Below are 16,373 nucleotides of genomic sequence, written 5' to 3'. Positions count from 1 at the left end.
GATGCCTAGTTATATGAAATCATTGTTCAATCAATTATAATTGTAGACTCTCTCAACCGCATTTTATTACTGATATTGTGTCATGTAGTACCCCTACCGTAATCGATCTCTAACCTTGGTTTAATCTTGATTAGTTTATCGTAATATTATGTTATAGTCAGAGGTTGATTTTACGCATAGCTATTGATGTGGTTTTCTCACTAGCTGTATGCAAGTTGTTAGTGTACCTATCCCGTGGTATTAATATTGAGCTAACACTTTCATTAAATTTTATATATGTATGCATGTATGATCTTTGGTTGCAGGAAATTTCAGGTACAATGCCGCTTGAATGCGAGGTTCGTCTTCACCTGGATGTACAGGTTGAGTGTACCTCTTTTATCCTTAGAGTTGGATAGGTGGTTGTAAGTCCCTAGTTGACCTTAGTCGTGCTCAAGTGAGCATCGCCAGTCGTCGTCGGTATCCCCTTCTTGTTTGGGTTTGCAAGTCGTCTGTTTGGTTGGCTTTCTCGATTTGCGTGCTTGGTGTGCCTGGTTAATTTGATTAATTAGTCATTAGTAATTATCTTGATTAAATATGCATTTGTGCATTGATGATTAATGGATTGAATTAATCTGGTTTTCGTTATGCGATTTTCGTTGATATGAATTGCTTGTTTTGAATTGGGAGTAAATTCGATTTAAATGATTGATTTGGAATATTAAATGCATTTTATATATGCTGTTGAAAAAAAAAAAGGGGTTTTATATTTTATCGCAATAAACTTAACTGTATTCTGTTGGATTATTAAATCAGAAAGATTAAATTTCAGTTAAATGAGAAATCGATTTTGGAATTGATAAAGCAAGTTAAATTGTTGCTATAGTGGAAAAGAATGAATTTTTGAGTATTATTTGTAAATAAAAAAGTTTTAATTCGAAAAATAGAATTTTTTTGGGTCAACTCTTCCATATAACCCAAATTTGGGAAAATTTGGAGGGGATGGACATTTTTGGGAAGGAATGATTCTGGACCTGGCAGGATTGGGCTCTCCTTCAGCTACTCCAGGATTGCGTGTTAAGGTAGGATCCAACTCTCAATTTTAGTTGTTTGTTTGAAATGGAAATGGGGGTTTTATCTGGTTATAGATTCTCCATTGTCTGCCATGCTTATGAACTGATTTAGTAAATTAATTAGCTTGGCTGGAAGTGTATTTGAGATGTTGTTATTCCTCTTTTCGTTTTGGGCGTTTGAAACCCTTGGGAGTTTGAAAAAAAAGAGAAAACCATCAAGAAAACATGATATCAATCTTAGTTTGTTTAATTCGAATTTAAATTGAATCGAAATTTATTATCAATTCTGTGATGGACGTTTGTTGTAGTTCGGCCTGGGTGTCATTTTTTTTTTGTTTAAAAAAAATATACTTGTTTTGCCCCTGGGCGTTGTTTATTTTATTATGAAAACGAGCTGGGTGAAAATTTAATAAAACTGACCCTGGGCGTTTGTTTTAATTTGCAACTGTGCGTTGATGTTTTATTTGGTAAATGGAAACGAACCGGGCGAAATTGTTTTTAACGAAACCCTTGGGGTTGGAGGGCGGGGAGCGGAGCTCCACCCGCTCCTTCTCCCCTCTCCCCCGCTCGCCCCTTATTCCTCCTTCCCTGGCACATGGTAGCTTGCGGTTGTACAGTGCCCGCGGCTCACGGCGGTGGCCGCAGGGCGCCGCGGCACCTGCGGGCACCGCCGTGAGCGCCGCCCACGAGGATCACCAATGCCTGCGGCTAGGGTTAGGGTTAGGGCATGGCCCGCCCTCCCCTTTTGCCTAATGCATTTTTTTTTTTAATTAGTTTTAGAAAACGTTTTTTTTTATTGTATTTTTTTTTTATCATTTAAAAAAAAATGCAAATAATATTTGTAAATATTATGTTAATGACTAAGTTTTATCTAGTTTCTTAATTAGGGTTATGGTGGCATCAATTTTGATAAGAGTTGATTGGATATTGATTAATTATATAGTGGAATTTATAGGTGGATTAATTATTCTATCTCATTTCATGACTTATGCCCCTTTCCTGATTAAGTTCTAAAACTGTTAACTTCGCAACTAAATATCATTGAATATATTCTGATCGATCTTGGATTAATGAATCTAGATCTTGATCGTTGAAATACGATGCAATTACTGCTTGATGATGTTAAATTTTATCGTAGAACATATCATTTGAGTAATTGTAAAGTAGTGAAATATTTATCGTTGGGCATTAGAAATTTAACGATATGCATTGGGAATGACTATCCCCATTTAGATTCTCTTTCTACATTTTTATTTCCATAATCCGTATTATGTAACTAGAATTGAAATTATGAATCTGTAGAGATTGATTTTAAACCAGTATGTTAATGACGTTTTGGATTGGAGATTAAATATCTTATTTTAGTCGATTAATGGTTGTCTGAATTTTATTAATATGAATTGGTTAAAACTCATTATGGCTTATATGTCTGTTCTATGCTTTGAACCTTAAAGAGTTAGAAAACCAAGAACAACCTATCCCTAGATGAGGTAGATAACTGTAAGCTGATTTAGATCTTGTAGAAAACTCGATCGACTTGTAATGATTAAATCAATTTGAGGAAATATTGTCTTTTCTGATTATTGCCTTGCGAGTTTAATTTCTGTATTCGCCTTTATTTATGAAATGGCAAGAGTGCTTTGTTTGATAGGACCCTGTCATATGAAATGATTTGGTGTACCTGTTTCAGTCCTTGATTCCGAGTTGACTGTTGTATTGTGGTAGTGTCGTTTTGATCATATCCTCCTTGTGTGTGAGTCGAATGGTGATTGTGGTTGACTGTTGTTGGTCGGGTCTCTAGTTAGAGTACCGTCAGTAAGTGATTACCCTTGAGTCGTGTTTGACTTGATGATTGTTTCTCTCTTCTTGAACTCCGTTCGTCTGACCATGTGTATTCCTTGGTTTTGAGTTCGTCTGAGTATAGTCTAGTGTCGTATGGGAAAGTGGCTTTCGATTGGGGGCCGCGCCCAAAGTGGCTGCTGGGTAACCCATCGAAAGTGAGTCTAATAAGTGATAACCTTTAAAGTAGATTAGAATGTAATCTCTAAATAAGATAATGTGCCTCACACATGGGACGAGTGCTATCATAGATTCGACATGCTATGAGAAGGCCTGAAATGGCAAACCATCTTCCTTGTCTTCGCGAGAGGATGTGTGGGTCCACATGAGGCTTGGATGGGCCGGAAGCTCGGATTAGGTTGCCAGGGTAACCTAGTGTATGGGGTCGGGACCTATGAAGACTTGCCATGGTAACCATACCAGGTTGTGTGATGACACTTGTCCCTACGTTCGCTAGTGTGTTGTCGTTTTGTCCTGTTAGGAGTACCTTTGTGAGTCATCTTTTTGTCTCTGCCCTTGTGACTGTCGGTTTCATGTTAGACCTTGGGTGGTGATGGCTCAGTTTTATGGATGCTCTTTTGGACCTTTGTTTTAGCTTTGATTATGTTCAGCTAGATCCTGTCATTTTTAGGGATCGTTTATGTATTAATGGACCGATGTGGTCGTTTGTATATTGCTTATGTATCGCCTTGATGGCCGGATTGTATAGTGTAACCTCTTGTATTCTTAACTTTATTATTTATCAGAGGGGGTCTTGTAGTTGAGTAGACCCGGAGATGCAGCCCTTTAGGGGTGAACTCCGAGATCATTATGGTGTTATGTGATGTATTCTCTTATGTTTCCTTTATTCAGCTTTATCATGTATGATTAACTTATGTTAGATTGGTTGAGTGGATAATTGGAATTAACTATAAATGCTTATATTCAGTTCTTTCTTGAATGCCATGTTGATCGAATGCTTGAGTGGTTTAGATGAGATGTGTCGTAGATGCATGTAGGTAATCGTCTTTTAAAATGCAATGAGTTGGAATATGAAAGAATGTAACTTAGAGTAATGAATTATACTCGTTTGTTGTTAAGGAATTTAAATATGCTTGGAAAGATCTCTTATGTTATGATGAAATCCTAGTGTATTAGAATGTTAGATGTATGGTTTGTAATTTTAAATGAAAAGCTTGAGTGAAGATTATGAATGGATCTTATTGATGAATCTTCGCTTGTGATTTATATTTTCCCTCTTTTGAAAGGAATTATCCTAATAAAGAATTATCTTGTTATTAAGATAGTTAGCTTATTGGATTAATTGTGTGAGTTAAGCGAATTGTGAAATTTAAGTAATCTCATTGGGAAACTCTTTAGGAGTTAGTTGATGTCTTCCGCTATGTAATCTGAATCTTTGATATCTTGTTGCATCTTATGTGTTGTAACTTTAAAAAAAAAATTTGCACTCTATTCTTGTGTTATGGCTTAATCCCTTCGGGGTTTCCTGGCGGGGCATTACATTTGGTATCAGAGCCCATGTTGCAAACATTGGGATCTCTGGTGTCGCGTGTGCCCTCTATTGGTGTGAGGTGTATCGACCTTATGTGTATGCTTGTCCTCCTTTTGCATGTGAGTGATTGAGCAGACCTTAGTTTGTGTGTAACGTGTGTGTTCACACCTTGTTTTTGCCTTCTTGATGATGGTGTTTGAGTGCTTATATGTGCATTGTGTGCTTATTTTGTAGAAAATTAAATGATCATCACCATTCCTCTCTCTCTTTCTAGAAATTGAAATGATTAAGATATGTGTAATTATCTTCGATTTGAGTTTCTTGTTGCAAGAGAAAAAGGGTGTGACTTCTTGAACCCTTGTGTGAGCCTTGTGATGTTTATGTTTTTAGATTATTAAAGGGCTATGGGTTTAAAAATTTATTTGGTGATTCGGAGAAAACTATTGTGTATGTTTAAAAAAAATTCTCCATGTGTCTTCCAAAAGATTGTCTTATGTGTTTCATTAAACCAGTTTGATTGAAGATTTGTTTTAGCAAATGCTCCATTGAACTCACTTTTGGGTATATGTAATTACCTTAATGTGTTTAGAAAGTGCGAATGAAAGGCTTGTTTGATGTGCGTGCATTAATATGTTTTATTTGGGTAATAGCTCTTTGCTTATCTTTGATCGTAATGTGATCTTCTCTAATAGGTTGCAGATTGTGACATGTGTCTATATTGTATTATTTATGTGAGTGTTCTTAAGAGGTCTTGCATTATCAAAAAGATTGCTTCTCTTGATCTCTGTTTGGTTTGGAAAACTAGAACCTCTTGCTGCAACCGTAATTATTGGAAATGTTTTGTTAGGCTGATTGTCACCCTTCTAACGGTAGCGAAATGAAAACCGTGTAATTAAATGATAGGCTTATAGTGAGAAATTTAATATTATAGCATGACCTTGATTGATCTTGTGTCTTCGTAGGAAATAGTTTGGTTATCAAACTCTCTTTCCCTTCTCTTTGCCTAATCATGAGATTTTTAGAAATGGTATTAAGAGTGCATTGATTTAAATAGAATGTTTATAAAACATGTGAAATTGTGTGTTTGCTTTTTGGCTTCATAGGGATAGATGAAAGTCTTAAGCTTTAGAAATGAATTTGCTTAGCTAGTAATTTAATTATGAATGCTTAGTGAGATTCGAGAAAGATATAGGAATGATGTTTTTTTTTTTGATCAATAAAAGGCCGAAGCCAAATTTTATTTCTTTTATAAATTTTTTACATCTCCATTCAGTGTGGGCACCGGTAGGAAAGAATGGAGATAAGAAAACCTCTGGTCTAGCCCAAATCCCTTAAGGGATCAGATAACAAAAACAACTGAAAATTTTTACAAATCCTCTTCTGAGGATGGTGACTGTCTTCTTAAGACATTTTAGTTTCTTTTTGTACATAAAATCTTGCAACATTTCTGGATGGACCCATCTTCACAAAAATGGAGAATCCACTAATACTCCGAGCTTTAACTTTATGACCTGTATCCCGCATCTGCAAAACCTTATTGCAACTTACTTTGCCAAACTGTTAGTAGCCTAGTAAACATGATAATTTGTAAAAATCATTCAATGAATAATAACAACTTTTCTATTTTATGTAAGAGGATTGTAGCCTGGATATCCCTTAGCTTGAAACCATTTTAATCTTTTAGGATTCAATTTAAGAGATTATCCAGGCTACAATTCTGCCTACACTAATGGAAAGGATCAATTTCTAACAGTTCCTTGATTACTTTTAACACAGCAGACTTCTGATACTCCATAACATAAATAAATTCATATGCCTATGTATGCACATTTAAATGTCAATATGCGAGATTATCATAGAGTCTGCCAGGATCATGATTATAAACAAATGCCCACAGTAAAATATATGTCTGGATATAGGAGTAAAACAACAAAAGAGCAAAGGACCTGTACAGAGGCTAATTCAATAGGACCTACTACAGATCTGAAACAATGATTAAGTCTGGGCTGATCTCAACTTCCCTCCACAAAACCACTGAAAAAAACATTCCATTATTTCGCAGAAGATTGTAATTAACCCGAATGAACCCCACCTGATAGAAAAGTCCAATACCACTGCTTGCACCACTATAACTGCAACAGAAACCAGTGCACTCTATCCCCTATATAACACAGGGCTAATATCCGATGCACTGAATCAAGAATATCAGAAAACAAAGCTAGAAACCTTAGCATAAATACACATAGCCTGGCAGACTCTAAATGTCATAAGAAGACATCACATCTGCCATATTGAAGACTATACCTATGCTGCCCAGGGCATTCTAAACACAGATAGCATGCATTGGAGTGGAGACCTGCATGTGCCAGAACATGAATAACCGGCATCAACCAATCTCCTTGCAACACTCCTGAAACACCCCTATTACCCATAAACAGGGTTAGGTGAGGAGAGGATGATACAAGCAAATGTGGAGGTTTGAATAAGGATATCTATGAGTTAATTTTTGAACATATATACACATACTCATATATATATAGTATCTGTATTTATAATATGTATATATGTGTGTGTGTAATTGTATGAATATCAATTTACACCCACACACATACACACACACACACACACACACACACACACATATATATATATATGAATATATATATATATATATATATATATATATATATATATTTGTAAGATTGTATATATATTCATATATATGCAACACCACTGCAAACTAAAACCAAGAAAGTCCAAAACCACTGCTTTACCACTATATACGCAACAGAAACCAGTTCTAACAGTCCCCTATATAACACAGGGCTAATAACAATCGATGCAATGAATCAAGAATATCAGAAAACAAAATCCAGAAACCTTAGCTTGAATACACATAGCATGGTAGACCCTAATTTGTCATAAGAAGACATCATATCTTCCATTGAAGACTATACCCACGCTGCCCAGGGCATTTTAAACACAGATAACATGCATTGGAGGGGAGACCAGCATGTGCCAGAACATGAAATAACCGACAACAACCCAACTCCTTGCAACACTCCCGAAACACCCCTTTTACCCACAAACAGGGTCAGGTGAGGGGAGAATGATACAAGCATATATGAAGGTTTGAATAAGGATATCTATGAGTTAGTTTTTGTACATGTATACACAAACTCATATATATATAATATCTGTATTTATATATATGTATTTATGTGTGTGTGTAAGTGTATGAGTATCTATTTACACCCACCCACATACACACACACACATATATATATATGAGTATATATATATATGTCTATTTATAAGATTGTATATATATACATATATCTATATATATGAATATATATATATGTATATATTTGTATTTATATGAGTATACCGTATAACATATCCATATGGGGTAATCTACAAATATATACATATATATATATATATATGTGAGCATATATATATATATAACTGTATATATATCAATATATATTTATCTGAAACTTAGACTACCAAAATGCTGAAATAAAGAAACCATGACCGCATATCCTAGAAGATATAGGAATGATGTTATTTCCTTATGTAATTGTGAATTGTTAATAATTTCAGTACTTGAATCTAGAGTAAACTTGATTCAGTTATTTATGTAGAAAGCATAATTGAAATCTTCCTTGTATAGATGTTAGCGTACTGAAAAGTACTCCCCGTAAATGTGACTAAACCAGTACTGGTGTATTGTGTGTATTGTAAGAAACCAGTGCTTATTATATGTGCCCATGGATTGGTGAAGTAATCAACCATGGAGGGTATGTTGCTTATGAGTATGGGAAACCATACTGTTTATGTGATGTTGCCTATTTGTTTCCCTGCTGAGTACCAAACCTCGGGTTGTGGGTAACTCAGTATGTTAAGGGGTAGTATTCGAAGCGACCGTTCCTTGAATAGTATGGATTGGCGTACGAGTAATGTCGGCGCGAAGCAACTTTAGCTTCTCTACTTCGAGGAATGATATAGTTGTACTACTAAACTGTATCAAAGGTGTACTCAATACTTTCCCTTTTGATGAATCTATTTATATGTTTATGTGTGCCAGCCTATTCCTCTCCTTTATTTGAGCATATGGATGGTAATTCTTGTGTATATTGATGGTGTGATATGGAGGATCCTTTGCCTTGTCTTCTTGAAAGGTAGGTTTATTCACATGTGCTACCAGTTAGTATGTGTTGGTGGGCATGTGGGTGGACCATAGTCATGTATACCTCTGACTTACGGCAAGTATCCTTCTAGATACGTCGCTATGCGGGATGTGACCTACGCGTGCTTTTTCCGCGAGGTGCACTACCATGCGGGATATGTCCATTGTGTGTGTTCTCCACTTGGGGTATTGCCATGCCGCGTGACGACGTGATGCGGGGTGATGTCGAGGTGCACACCGCCATGCCATGTGGATAGTGTGACTATGTCGCACCACATGATGAGCTACTACAATAGCTAGTCAGTTGTTCCTTCCTTCCTCATTGGTGGCTAGATGCTAGTCACACAGTGCTGTTATGTGCAGTTGTGATATTCTTTATATTTCTTTGGGGATCAACAATTTATTTTACCTTGACTTTGAAGGTTTGGCCACGATCTCGTGATCTTTTGCACTTTGATTTGGTGTTGAAATTCCGGATTATTTTCTTACCTTATTGTTGGAATTGATGATTTATTATCTTTATTCATCTGTACTTTGGTGGCTAAACTGGTTTATCATTATTGTTTTCGGATGCTGGTCTTGTGTCGAAATGTGAAATTCCTCTCCAAGGACGTATGATACGGAATTGGTAGAGTGTGTGCGAGGAAGTTGATATAGGGAACCGTGAGGATAGGGGGTATGTGAGGCTGTGACGCAGCTAGTACCCACTACCTACCTATGTGTGGTGACTATCTCTTGGAGGCTAACCACCTTGTTCAACAAGGGATATTCACAAAGGTCTTGTATGGAAGGTAGCACCGCTATGGTGTGCCTAGCACCATCGAGCCCTTGAGTGAGATATTGGATATTTATGATCATATTGTTGTTATGAGATCAGGCACAGAGATGCTGATCGTGCATGTTATCTTTGACCGAGCATTAGACATGCTCACATGTGGCCTTTTCTGTTATGCATTCTAGTTATGTGGATGGTTATTATGTGTATCATGGAGTAAATTGTGTTAACTTGTCACTATGTTATGGGACATAGTCATTGGGAAAGGTTTTCTTATGCCTGGCAAGTGTAAACAATTGAGTTATTTATGTTGCTCTTATTTCATGAAAGTTAATTTGGCTGTAGAAATTGATATTTTGAGCTAGTTCTATGTTATTAAATTTGATGATAAAGATGGATTGGTAAAGGAAATTGATCTTGATGGCATGTTTTCTTGTCATTTTTGGTCGATGATTATGGTAATTGTTGTTTACCTCTTTGTAATGCTTTAATTTGGTGTAATGAAAGGAAGAAATATCTTGTTTCTCTGCTATGATTGTGGATAATTCCTAGAATATTTTAAGGAATGTATGGTGTTAGATGTATCTTGCCAATGGATAATGGCATTTGTAAAGGATTTTGCAATGACATTTCATTTATTTATGGAAAGATTTCTATGTGCAATTTGATCTTTGTTGAATGAGTTTCAGGGCTGATGCGTACGACATGTTCTCCATCTAGCCTTACGACTTCCAGGAGTAAGTCGGAACCTAGGGGGGGAGAATGTAGTACCCCTACCGTAATCGATCTCTAACCTTGGTTTAATCTTGATTAGTTTATCGTAATATTATGTTATAGTCAGAGGTTGATTTTACGCATAGCTATTGATGTGGTTTTCTCACTAGCTGTATGCAAGTTGTTAGTGTACCTATCCCGTGGTATTAATATTGAGCTAACACTTTCATTAAATTTTATATATGTATGCATGTATGATCTTTGGTTGCAGGAAATTTCAGGTACAATGCCGCTTGAATGCGAGGTTCGTCTTCACCTGGATGTACAGGTTGAGTGTACCTCTTTTATCCTTAGAGTTGGATAGGTGGTCGTAAGTCCCTAGTTGACCTTAGTCGTGCTCAAGTGAGCATCACCAGTCGTCGTCGGTATCCCCTTCTTGTTTGGGTTTGCGAGTCGTCTGTTTGGTTGGCTTTCTCGATTTGCATGCTTGGTGTGCTTGGTTAATTTGATTAATTAGTCCTTAGTAATTATCTTGATTAAATATGCATTTGTGCATTGATGATTAATGGATTAAATTAATCTGGTTTTCGTTATGCGATTTTCGTTGATATGAATTGCTTGTTTTGAATTGGGAGTAAATTCGATTTAAATGATTGATTTGGAATATTAAATGCATTTTATATATGCTGTTGAAAAAAAAAAAGGGGTTTTATATTTTATCGCAATAAACTTAACTGTATTCTGTTGGATTATTAAATCAGAAAGATTAAATTTTAGTTAAATGAGAAATCGATTTTGGAATTGATAAAGCAAGTTAAATTTTGCTATAGTGGAAAAGAATGAATTTTTGAGTATTATTTGTAAATAAAAAAGTTTTAATTCGAAAAATAGAATTTTTTTGGGTCAACTCTTCCATATAACCCAAATTTGGGAAAATTTGGAGGGGATGGACATTTTTGGGAAGGAATGATTCTGGACCTGGCAGGATTGGGCTCACCTTCAGCTACTCCAGGATTGCGTGTTAAGGTAGGATCCAACTCTCAATTTTAGTTGTTTGTTTGAAATGGAAATGGGGGTTTTATCTGGTTATAGATTCTCCATTGTCTGCCATGCTTATGAACTGATTTAGTAAATTAATTAGCTTGGCTGGAAGTGTATTTGAGATGTTGTTATTCCTCTTTTCGTTTTGGGCGTTTGAAACCCTTGGGAGTTTGAAAAAAAAGAGAAAACCATCAAGAAAACGTGATATCAATCTTAGTTTGTTTAATTCGAATTTAAATTGAATCGAAATTTATTATCAATTCTGTGATGGACGTTTGTTGTAGTTCGGCCTGGGTGTCATTTTTTTTTGTTTAAAAAAAATATACTTGTTTTGCCCCTGGGCGTTGTTTATTTTATTATGAAAACGAGCTGGGCGAAAATTTAATAAAACCGACCCTAGGCATTTGTTTTAATTTGCAACTGTGCGTTGATGTTTTATTTGGTAAATGGAAACGAACCGGGCGAAATTGTTTTTAACGAAACCCTTGGGGTTGGAGGGCGGGGAGCGGAGCTCCACTCGCTCCTCCTCCCCTCTCCCCCGCTCGCCCCTTATTCCTCCTTCCCCGGCACACGGTAGCTTGCGGTTGTGCAGTGCCCGCGGCTCACGGCGGTGGCCGCAGGGCGCCGCGGCACCTGCGGGCATCGTCGTGAGCGCCGCCCACGAGGATCACCAATGCCTGCGGCTAGGGTTAGGGTTAGGGCACGGCCCGCCCTCCCCTTTTGCCTAATGCATTTTTTTTTTTAATTAGTTTTAGAAAACGTTTTTTTTTATTGTATTTTTTTTTTATCATTTAAAAAAAAAATGCAAATAATATTTGTAAATATTATGTTAATGACTAAGTTTTATCTAGTTTCTTAATTAGGGTTATGGTGGCATCAATTTTGATAAGGGTTGATTGGATATTGATTAATTATATAATGGAATTTATAGGTGGATTAATTATTCTATCTCATTTCATGACTTATGCCCCTTTCCTGATTAAGTTCTAAAACTGTTAACTTCGCAACTAAATATCATTGAATATATTCTTATCGATCTTGGATTAATGAATCTAGATCTTGATCGTTGAAATACGATGTAATTACTACTTGATGATGTTAAATTTTATCGTAGAACATATCATTTGAGTAATTGTAAAGTAGTGAAATATTTATCGTTGGGCATTAGAAATTTAACGATATGCATTGGGAATGACTATCCCCATTTAGATTCTTTTTCTACATTTTTATTTCCGTAATCCATATTATGTAACTGGAATTGAAATTATGAATCTGTAGAGATTGATTTTAAACCAGTATGTTAATGACGTTTTGGATTGGAGATTAAATATCTTATTTTAGTCGATTAATGGTTGTCTGAATTTTATTAATATGAATTGGTTAAAACTCATTATGGCTTATATGTCTGTTCTATGCTTTGAACCTTAAAGAGTTAGAAAACCAAGAACAACCTATCCCTAGATGAGGTAGATAACTGTAAGCTGATTTAGATCTTGTAGAAAACTCGATCGACTTGTAATGATTAAATCAATTTGAGGAAATATTGTCTTTTCTGATTATTGCCTTGCGAGTTTAATTTCTGTATTCGCCTTTATTTTTGAAATGGCAAGAGTGCTTTGTTTGATAGGACCCTATCGTATGAAATGATTTGGTGTACCTGTTTCAGTCCTCGATTCCGAGTTGACTGTTGTATTGTGGTAGTGTCATTTTGATCATATCGTCCTTGTGTGTGAGTCGAATGGTGATTGTGGTTGACTGTTGTTGGTCGGGTCTCTAGTTAGAGTACCGTCAGTAAGTGATTACCCTTGAGTCGTGTTTGACTTGATGATTGTTTCTCTCTTCTTGAACTCCGTTCGTCTGACCATGTGTATTCCTTGGTTTTGAGTTCGTCTGAGTATAGTCTAGTGTCGTATGGGAAAGTGGCTTTCGATTGGGGGCCGCGCCCAAAGTGGCTGCCGGGTAACCCGTCGAAAGTGAGTCTAATAAGTGATAACCTTTAAAGTAGATTAGAATGTAATCTCTAAATAAGATAATGTGCCTCACACATGGGACGAGTGCTATCATAGATTCGACATGCTGTGAGAAGGCCTGAAATGGCAAACCATCTTCCTTGTCTTCGCGAGAGGATGTGTGGGTCCACATGAGGCTTGGATGGGCCGGAAGCTCGGATTAGATTGCCAGGGTAACCCAGTGTATGGGGCCGGGACCTATGAAGACTTGCCATGGTAACCATACCAGGTTGTGTGATGACACTTGTCCCTACGTTCGCTAGTGTGTTGTCGTTTTGTCCTGTTAGGAGTACCTTTGTGAGTCCTCTTTTTGTCTCTACCCTTGTGAGTGTCGGTTTCATGTTAGACCTTGGGTGGTGATGGCTCAGTTTTATGGATGCTCTTCTGGACCTTTGTTTTAGCTTTGATTATGTTCAGCTGGATCCTGTCATTTTCAGGGATCGTTTATGTATTAATGGACCGATGTGGTCGTTTGTATATTGCTTATGTATCACCTTGATGGCCGGATTGTATAGTGTAACCTCTTGTATTCTTAACTTTATTATTTATCAGAGGGAGTCTTGCAGTTGAGCAGACCCGGAGATGTAGCCCTTTAGGGGTGAACTCCGAGATCATTATGGTGTTATGTGATGTATTCTCTTATGTTTCCTTTATTCAGCTTTATCATGTATGATTAACTTATGTTAGATTGGTTGAGTGGATAATTGGAATTAACTATAAATGCTTATATTCAGTTCTTTCTTGAATGCCATGTTGATCGAATGCTTGAGTGGTTTAGATGAGATGTGTTGTAGATGCATGTAGGTAATCGTCTTTTAAAATGCAATGAGTTGGAATATGAAAGAATGTAACTTAGAGTAATGAATTATACTCGTTTGTTGTTAAGGAATTTAAATATGCTTGGAAAGATCTCTTATGTTATGATGAAATCCTAGTGTATTAGAATGTTAGATGTATGGTTTGTAATTTTAAATGAAAAGCTTGAGTGAAGATTATGAATGGATCTTATTGATGAATCTTCGCTTGTGATTTATATTTTCCCTCTTTTGAAAGGAATTATCCTGATAAAGAGTTATCTCGTTATTAAGATAGTTAGCTTATTGGATTAATTATGTGAGTTAAGCGAATTGTGAAATTTAAGTAATCTCATTGGGAAACTCTTTAGGAGTTAGTTGATGTCTTCTGCTATGTAATCTGAATCTTTGATATCTTGTTGCATCTTATGTGTTGTAACTTTAAAAAAAAAAATTTGCACTCTATTCTTGTGTTATGGCTTAATCCCTTCGGGGTTTCCTGGCGGGGCATTACATGTCACAACAAAAATTATGTGCTTCTTTGCCAGAGACACATATAGAGAAATCAATTAGGATACTATATATTATTTTATGCTGAAATTTATTAGGGTAATTGAATCTGAGTTCTTCATTGCGCTAAATTACAAATGAAGTGTTTTATTAAAAACATTAGAATTTTTTTGGTGTTAGGGATGCTTGGATGTTTCCAACGTGGTTGAGGGACAGCCAAACATACTGGCAATGTCACACTGCTATGGAGGGTGTTCCAGGAATATTCTAGGAAATCTCCGGAGATGATTGAATGGGGTGTCCCCTAAAATCCCACTATGCTAGAGACAATTATAGGGATGGGAATGTGGGTTTTGGCGATGCATCTCTATGTAAACATAGGAAAAAATGTTAAAACCAAGTTGTTTATGCATCTATTCATTTTTGTTTGATTGGGAAATTCACCTTGCAGACTGTGCTTTGGTTAGATGCCATGGGCTGGGAGTATCTCTTTTGTCAAATTCACATAGGACTTGGAGCTGACCTGGCTTGTTGTGGTATGTCACACACACAAGTTGATGTATTGGTTTGCTTGATTCATCATTCAACATTTTGTAAATTAAACATGTAACATGCCTTATAGGGATTGGAACATTGGTCTTCACTATGAAAGACCTGATTAATTATCACTTGAGCTCATCTCATTTGACATTCACATCTTTTCTGCCAATTGCACTTAAGACTTGCAACTAGTCACATTAGTTGGGGTATGCCACACCAAGAATGGGATGTTTTGTTTTACCTTATTCGTTTTGGCATTTTTTGAATTAAGCATGTAACATTGGTCTCCACTATTGAAGACCCAATAACTTTTCACTTGAGCTCATCTCATTTGATATTCATGTCTGTTCTTACCGTATCTGTTCACTAAATTTGGATCATCCTCATCATTTTCTTTTGTGTAGCTAGACATCATATCGACCTTTAATTTTTCTTTCTTTAAATTGGAAAATTCAGTTTACATAGGTAAACAAGCAAAAATGCCATCATTACAGGAACAATTTCGCTATTTTCATTCAAATGAGACCTCAGGTTCAATCCTTTGCTGTAATATGAGGATGAAATAGACATCTCTCTTTGTATTTATAATACTTGTTCTGTTACATTTTGCGACCCATGTTTTAACCTACCCTTTGTTATGTCCATCTGTTTCATCATATGAACTTTTTACTGTACAGTGCTGCAAAGGTGTTTGAGAGAATATAATACTTTTTTGCTACCTACACCTAAAGAAAAAGTCAAACTTTGTCATATTTGGAATCATGAAAACTAATTAGAAGTATCCAAAGAAAAATTAAGTCTCAAATTCGTTGGCTGCTATAAAAAGAAAGCAAAGCAATTTTTTTGGTCTTATTTATCTACACATAATCAAATAGGAATCATGAGTCATTTGGAATCTATGTCATTGTTGTATTTTTTTGGCAAGGATGCCTTTTGTTTTTGAATGCCTTCTAAAAGATCAACTATGACGATTGAAATGCTCAAGTCCATCCCCAAAGTTAGATATAGTAGATATTTGGAGACATGGAGCCACAAGGACGGACCCATCGTACATAATCTGGATAGCGTTTTCAGTTAGTACATCCATGAGACAGAGGATTAGGATGCTTTCTACAAAACCAAGAGCAAACTACTTCATTGCACTATACAATGGTTCAACAAAAGGTTGGATTCATTAGTGTCAATGCACATAATATGGATGTGTATGTTTCAAGCCTTCAATAACAACATTATACATCACCGAGTAGAAGCAGCAATAGTGTCATCAACTGTGATCCTTGAACCTTATTCAGTATACAAATTAATGTTTGAGTTTTTCTAACTATGACTATGAGTATGACTATGACTTAGTTTTGAAATAAATAGAAAGATATATTTACGCTTGTGCGTGTTTCTATGCTACTTCTCCAATA

The 16,373-nt window shown here is 36.2% G+C and overlaps 1 protein-coding gene across 1 annotated transcript in view; it reads right to left on the bottom strand.

Annotated features, from left to right (window-relative positions):
- Window positions 1-11,657: 11,657 nt before the first annotated feature.
- Window positions 11,658-16,373, bottom strand: part of LOC131875084 (acidic endochitinase-like) — an 8,902-nt gene continuing 4,186 nt past the window's right edge. The window contains exon 3 of the mRNA XM_059219100.1: window positions 11,658-11,832. Within this exon, the coding sequence (XP_059075083.1) occupies window positions 11,658-11,832 (175 nt within the window). The remainder of the gene's footprint in view (window positions 11,833-16,373) is intronic.

Source organism: Cryptomeria japonica, chromosome 4 (genome assembly GCF_030272615.1).
Source record: "Cryptomeria japonica chromosome 4, Sugi_1.0, whole genome shotgun sequence".
NCBI classification, from domain to species: Eukaryota; Viridiplantae; Streptophyta; class Pinopsida; order Cupressales; family Cupressaceae; genus Cryptomeria; species Cryptomeria japonica.
The sequence above is the reverse complement of the archived record's forward strand: the minus strand, read 5'-3'. Positions and strand labels throughout refer to the sequence as shown.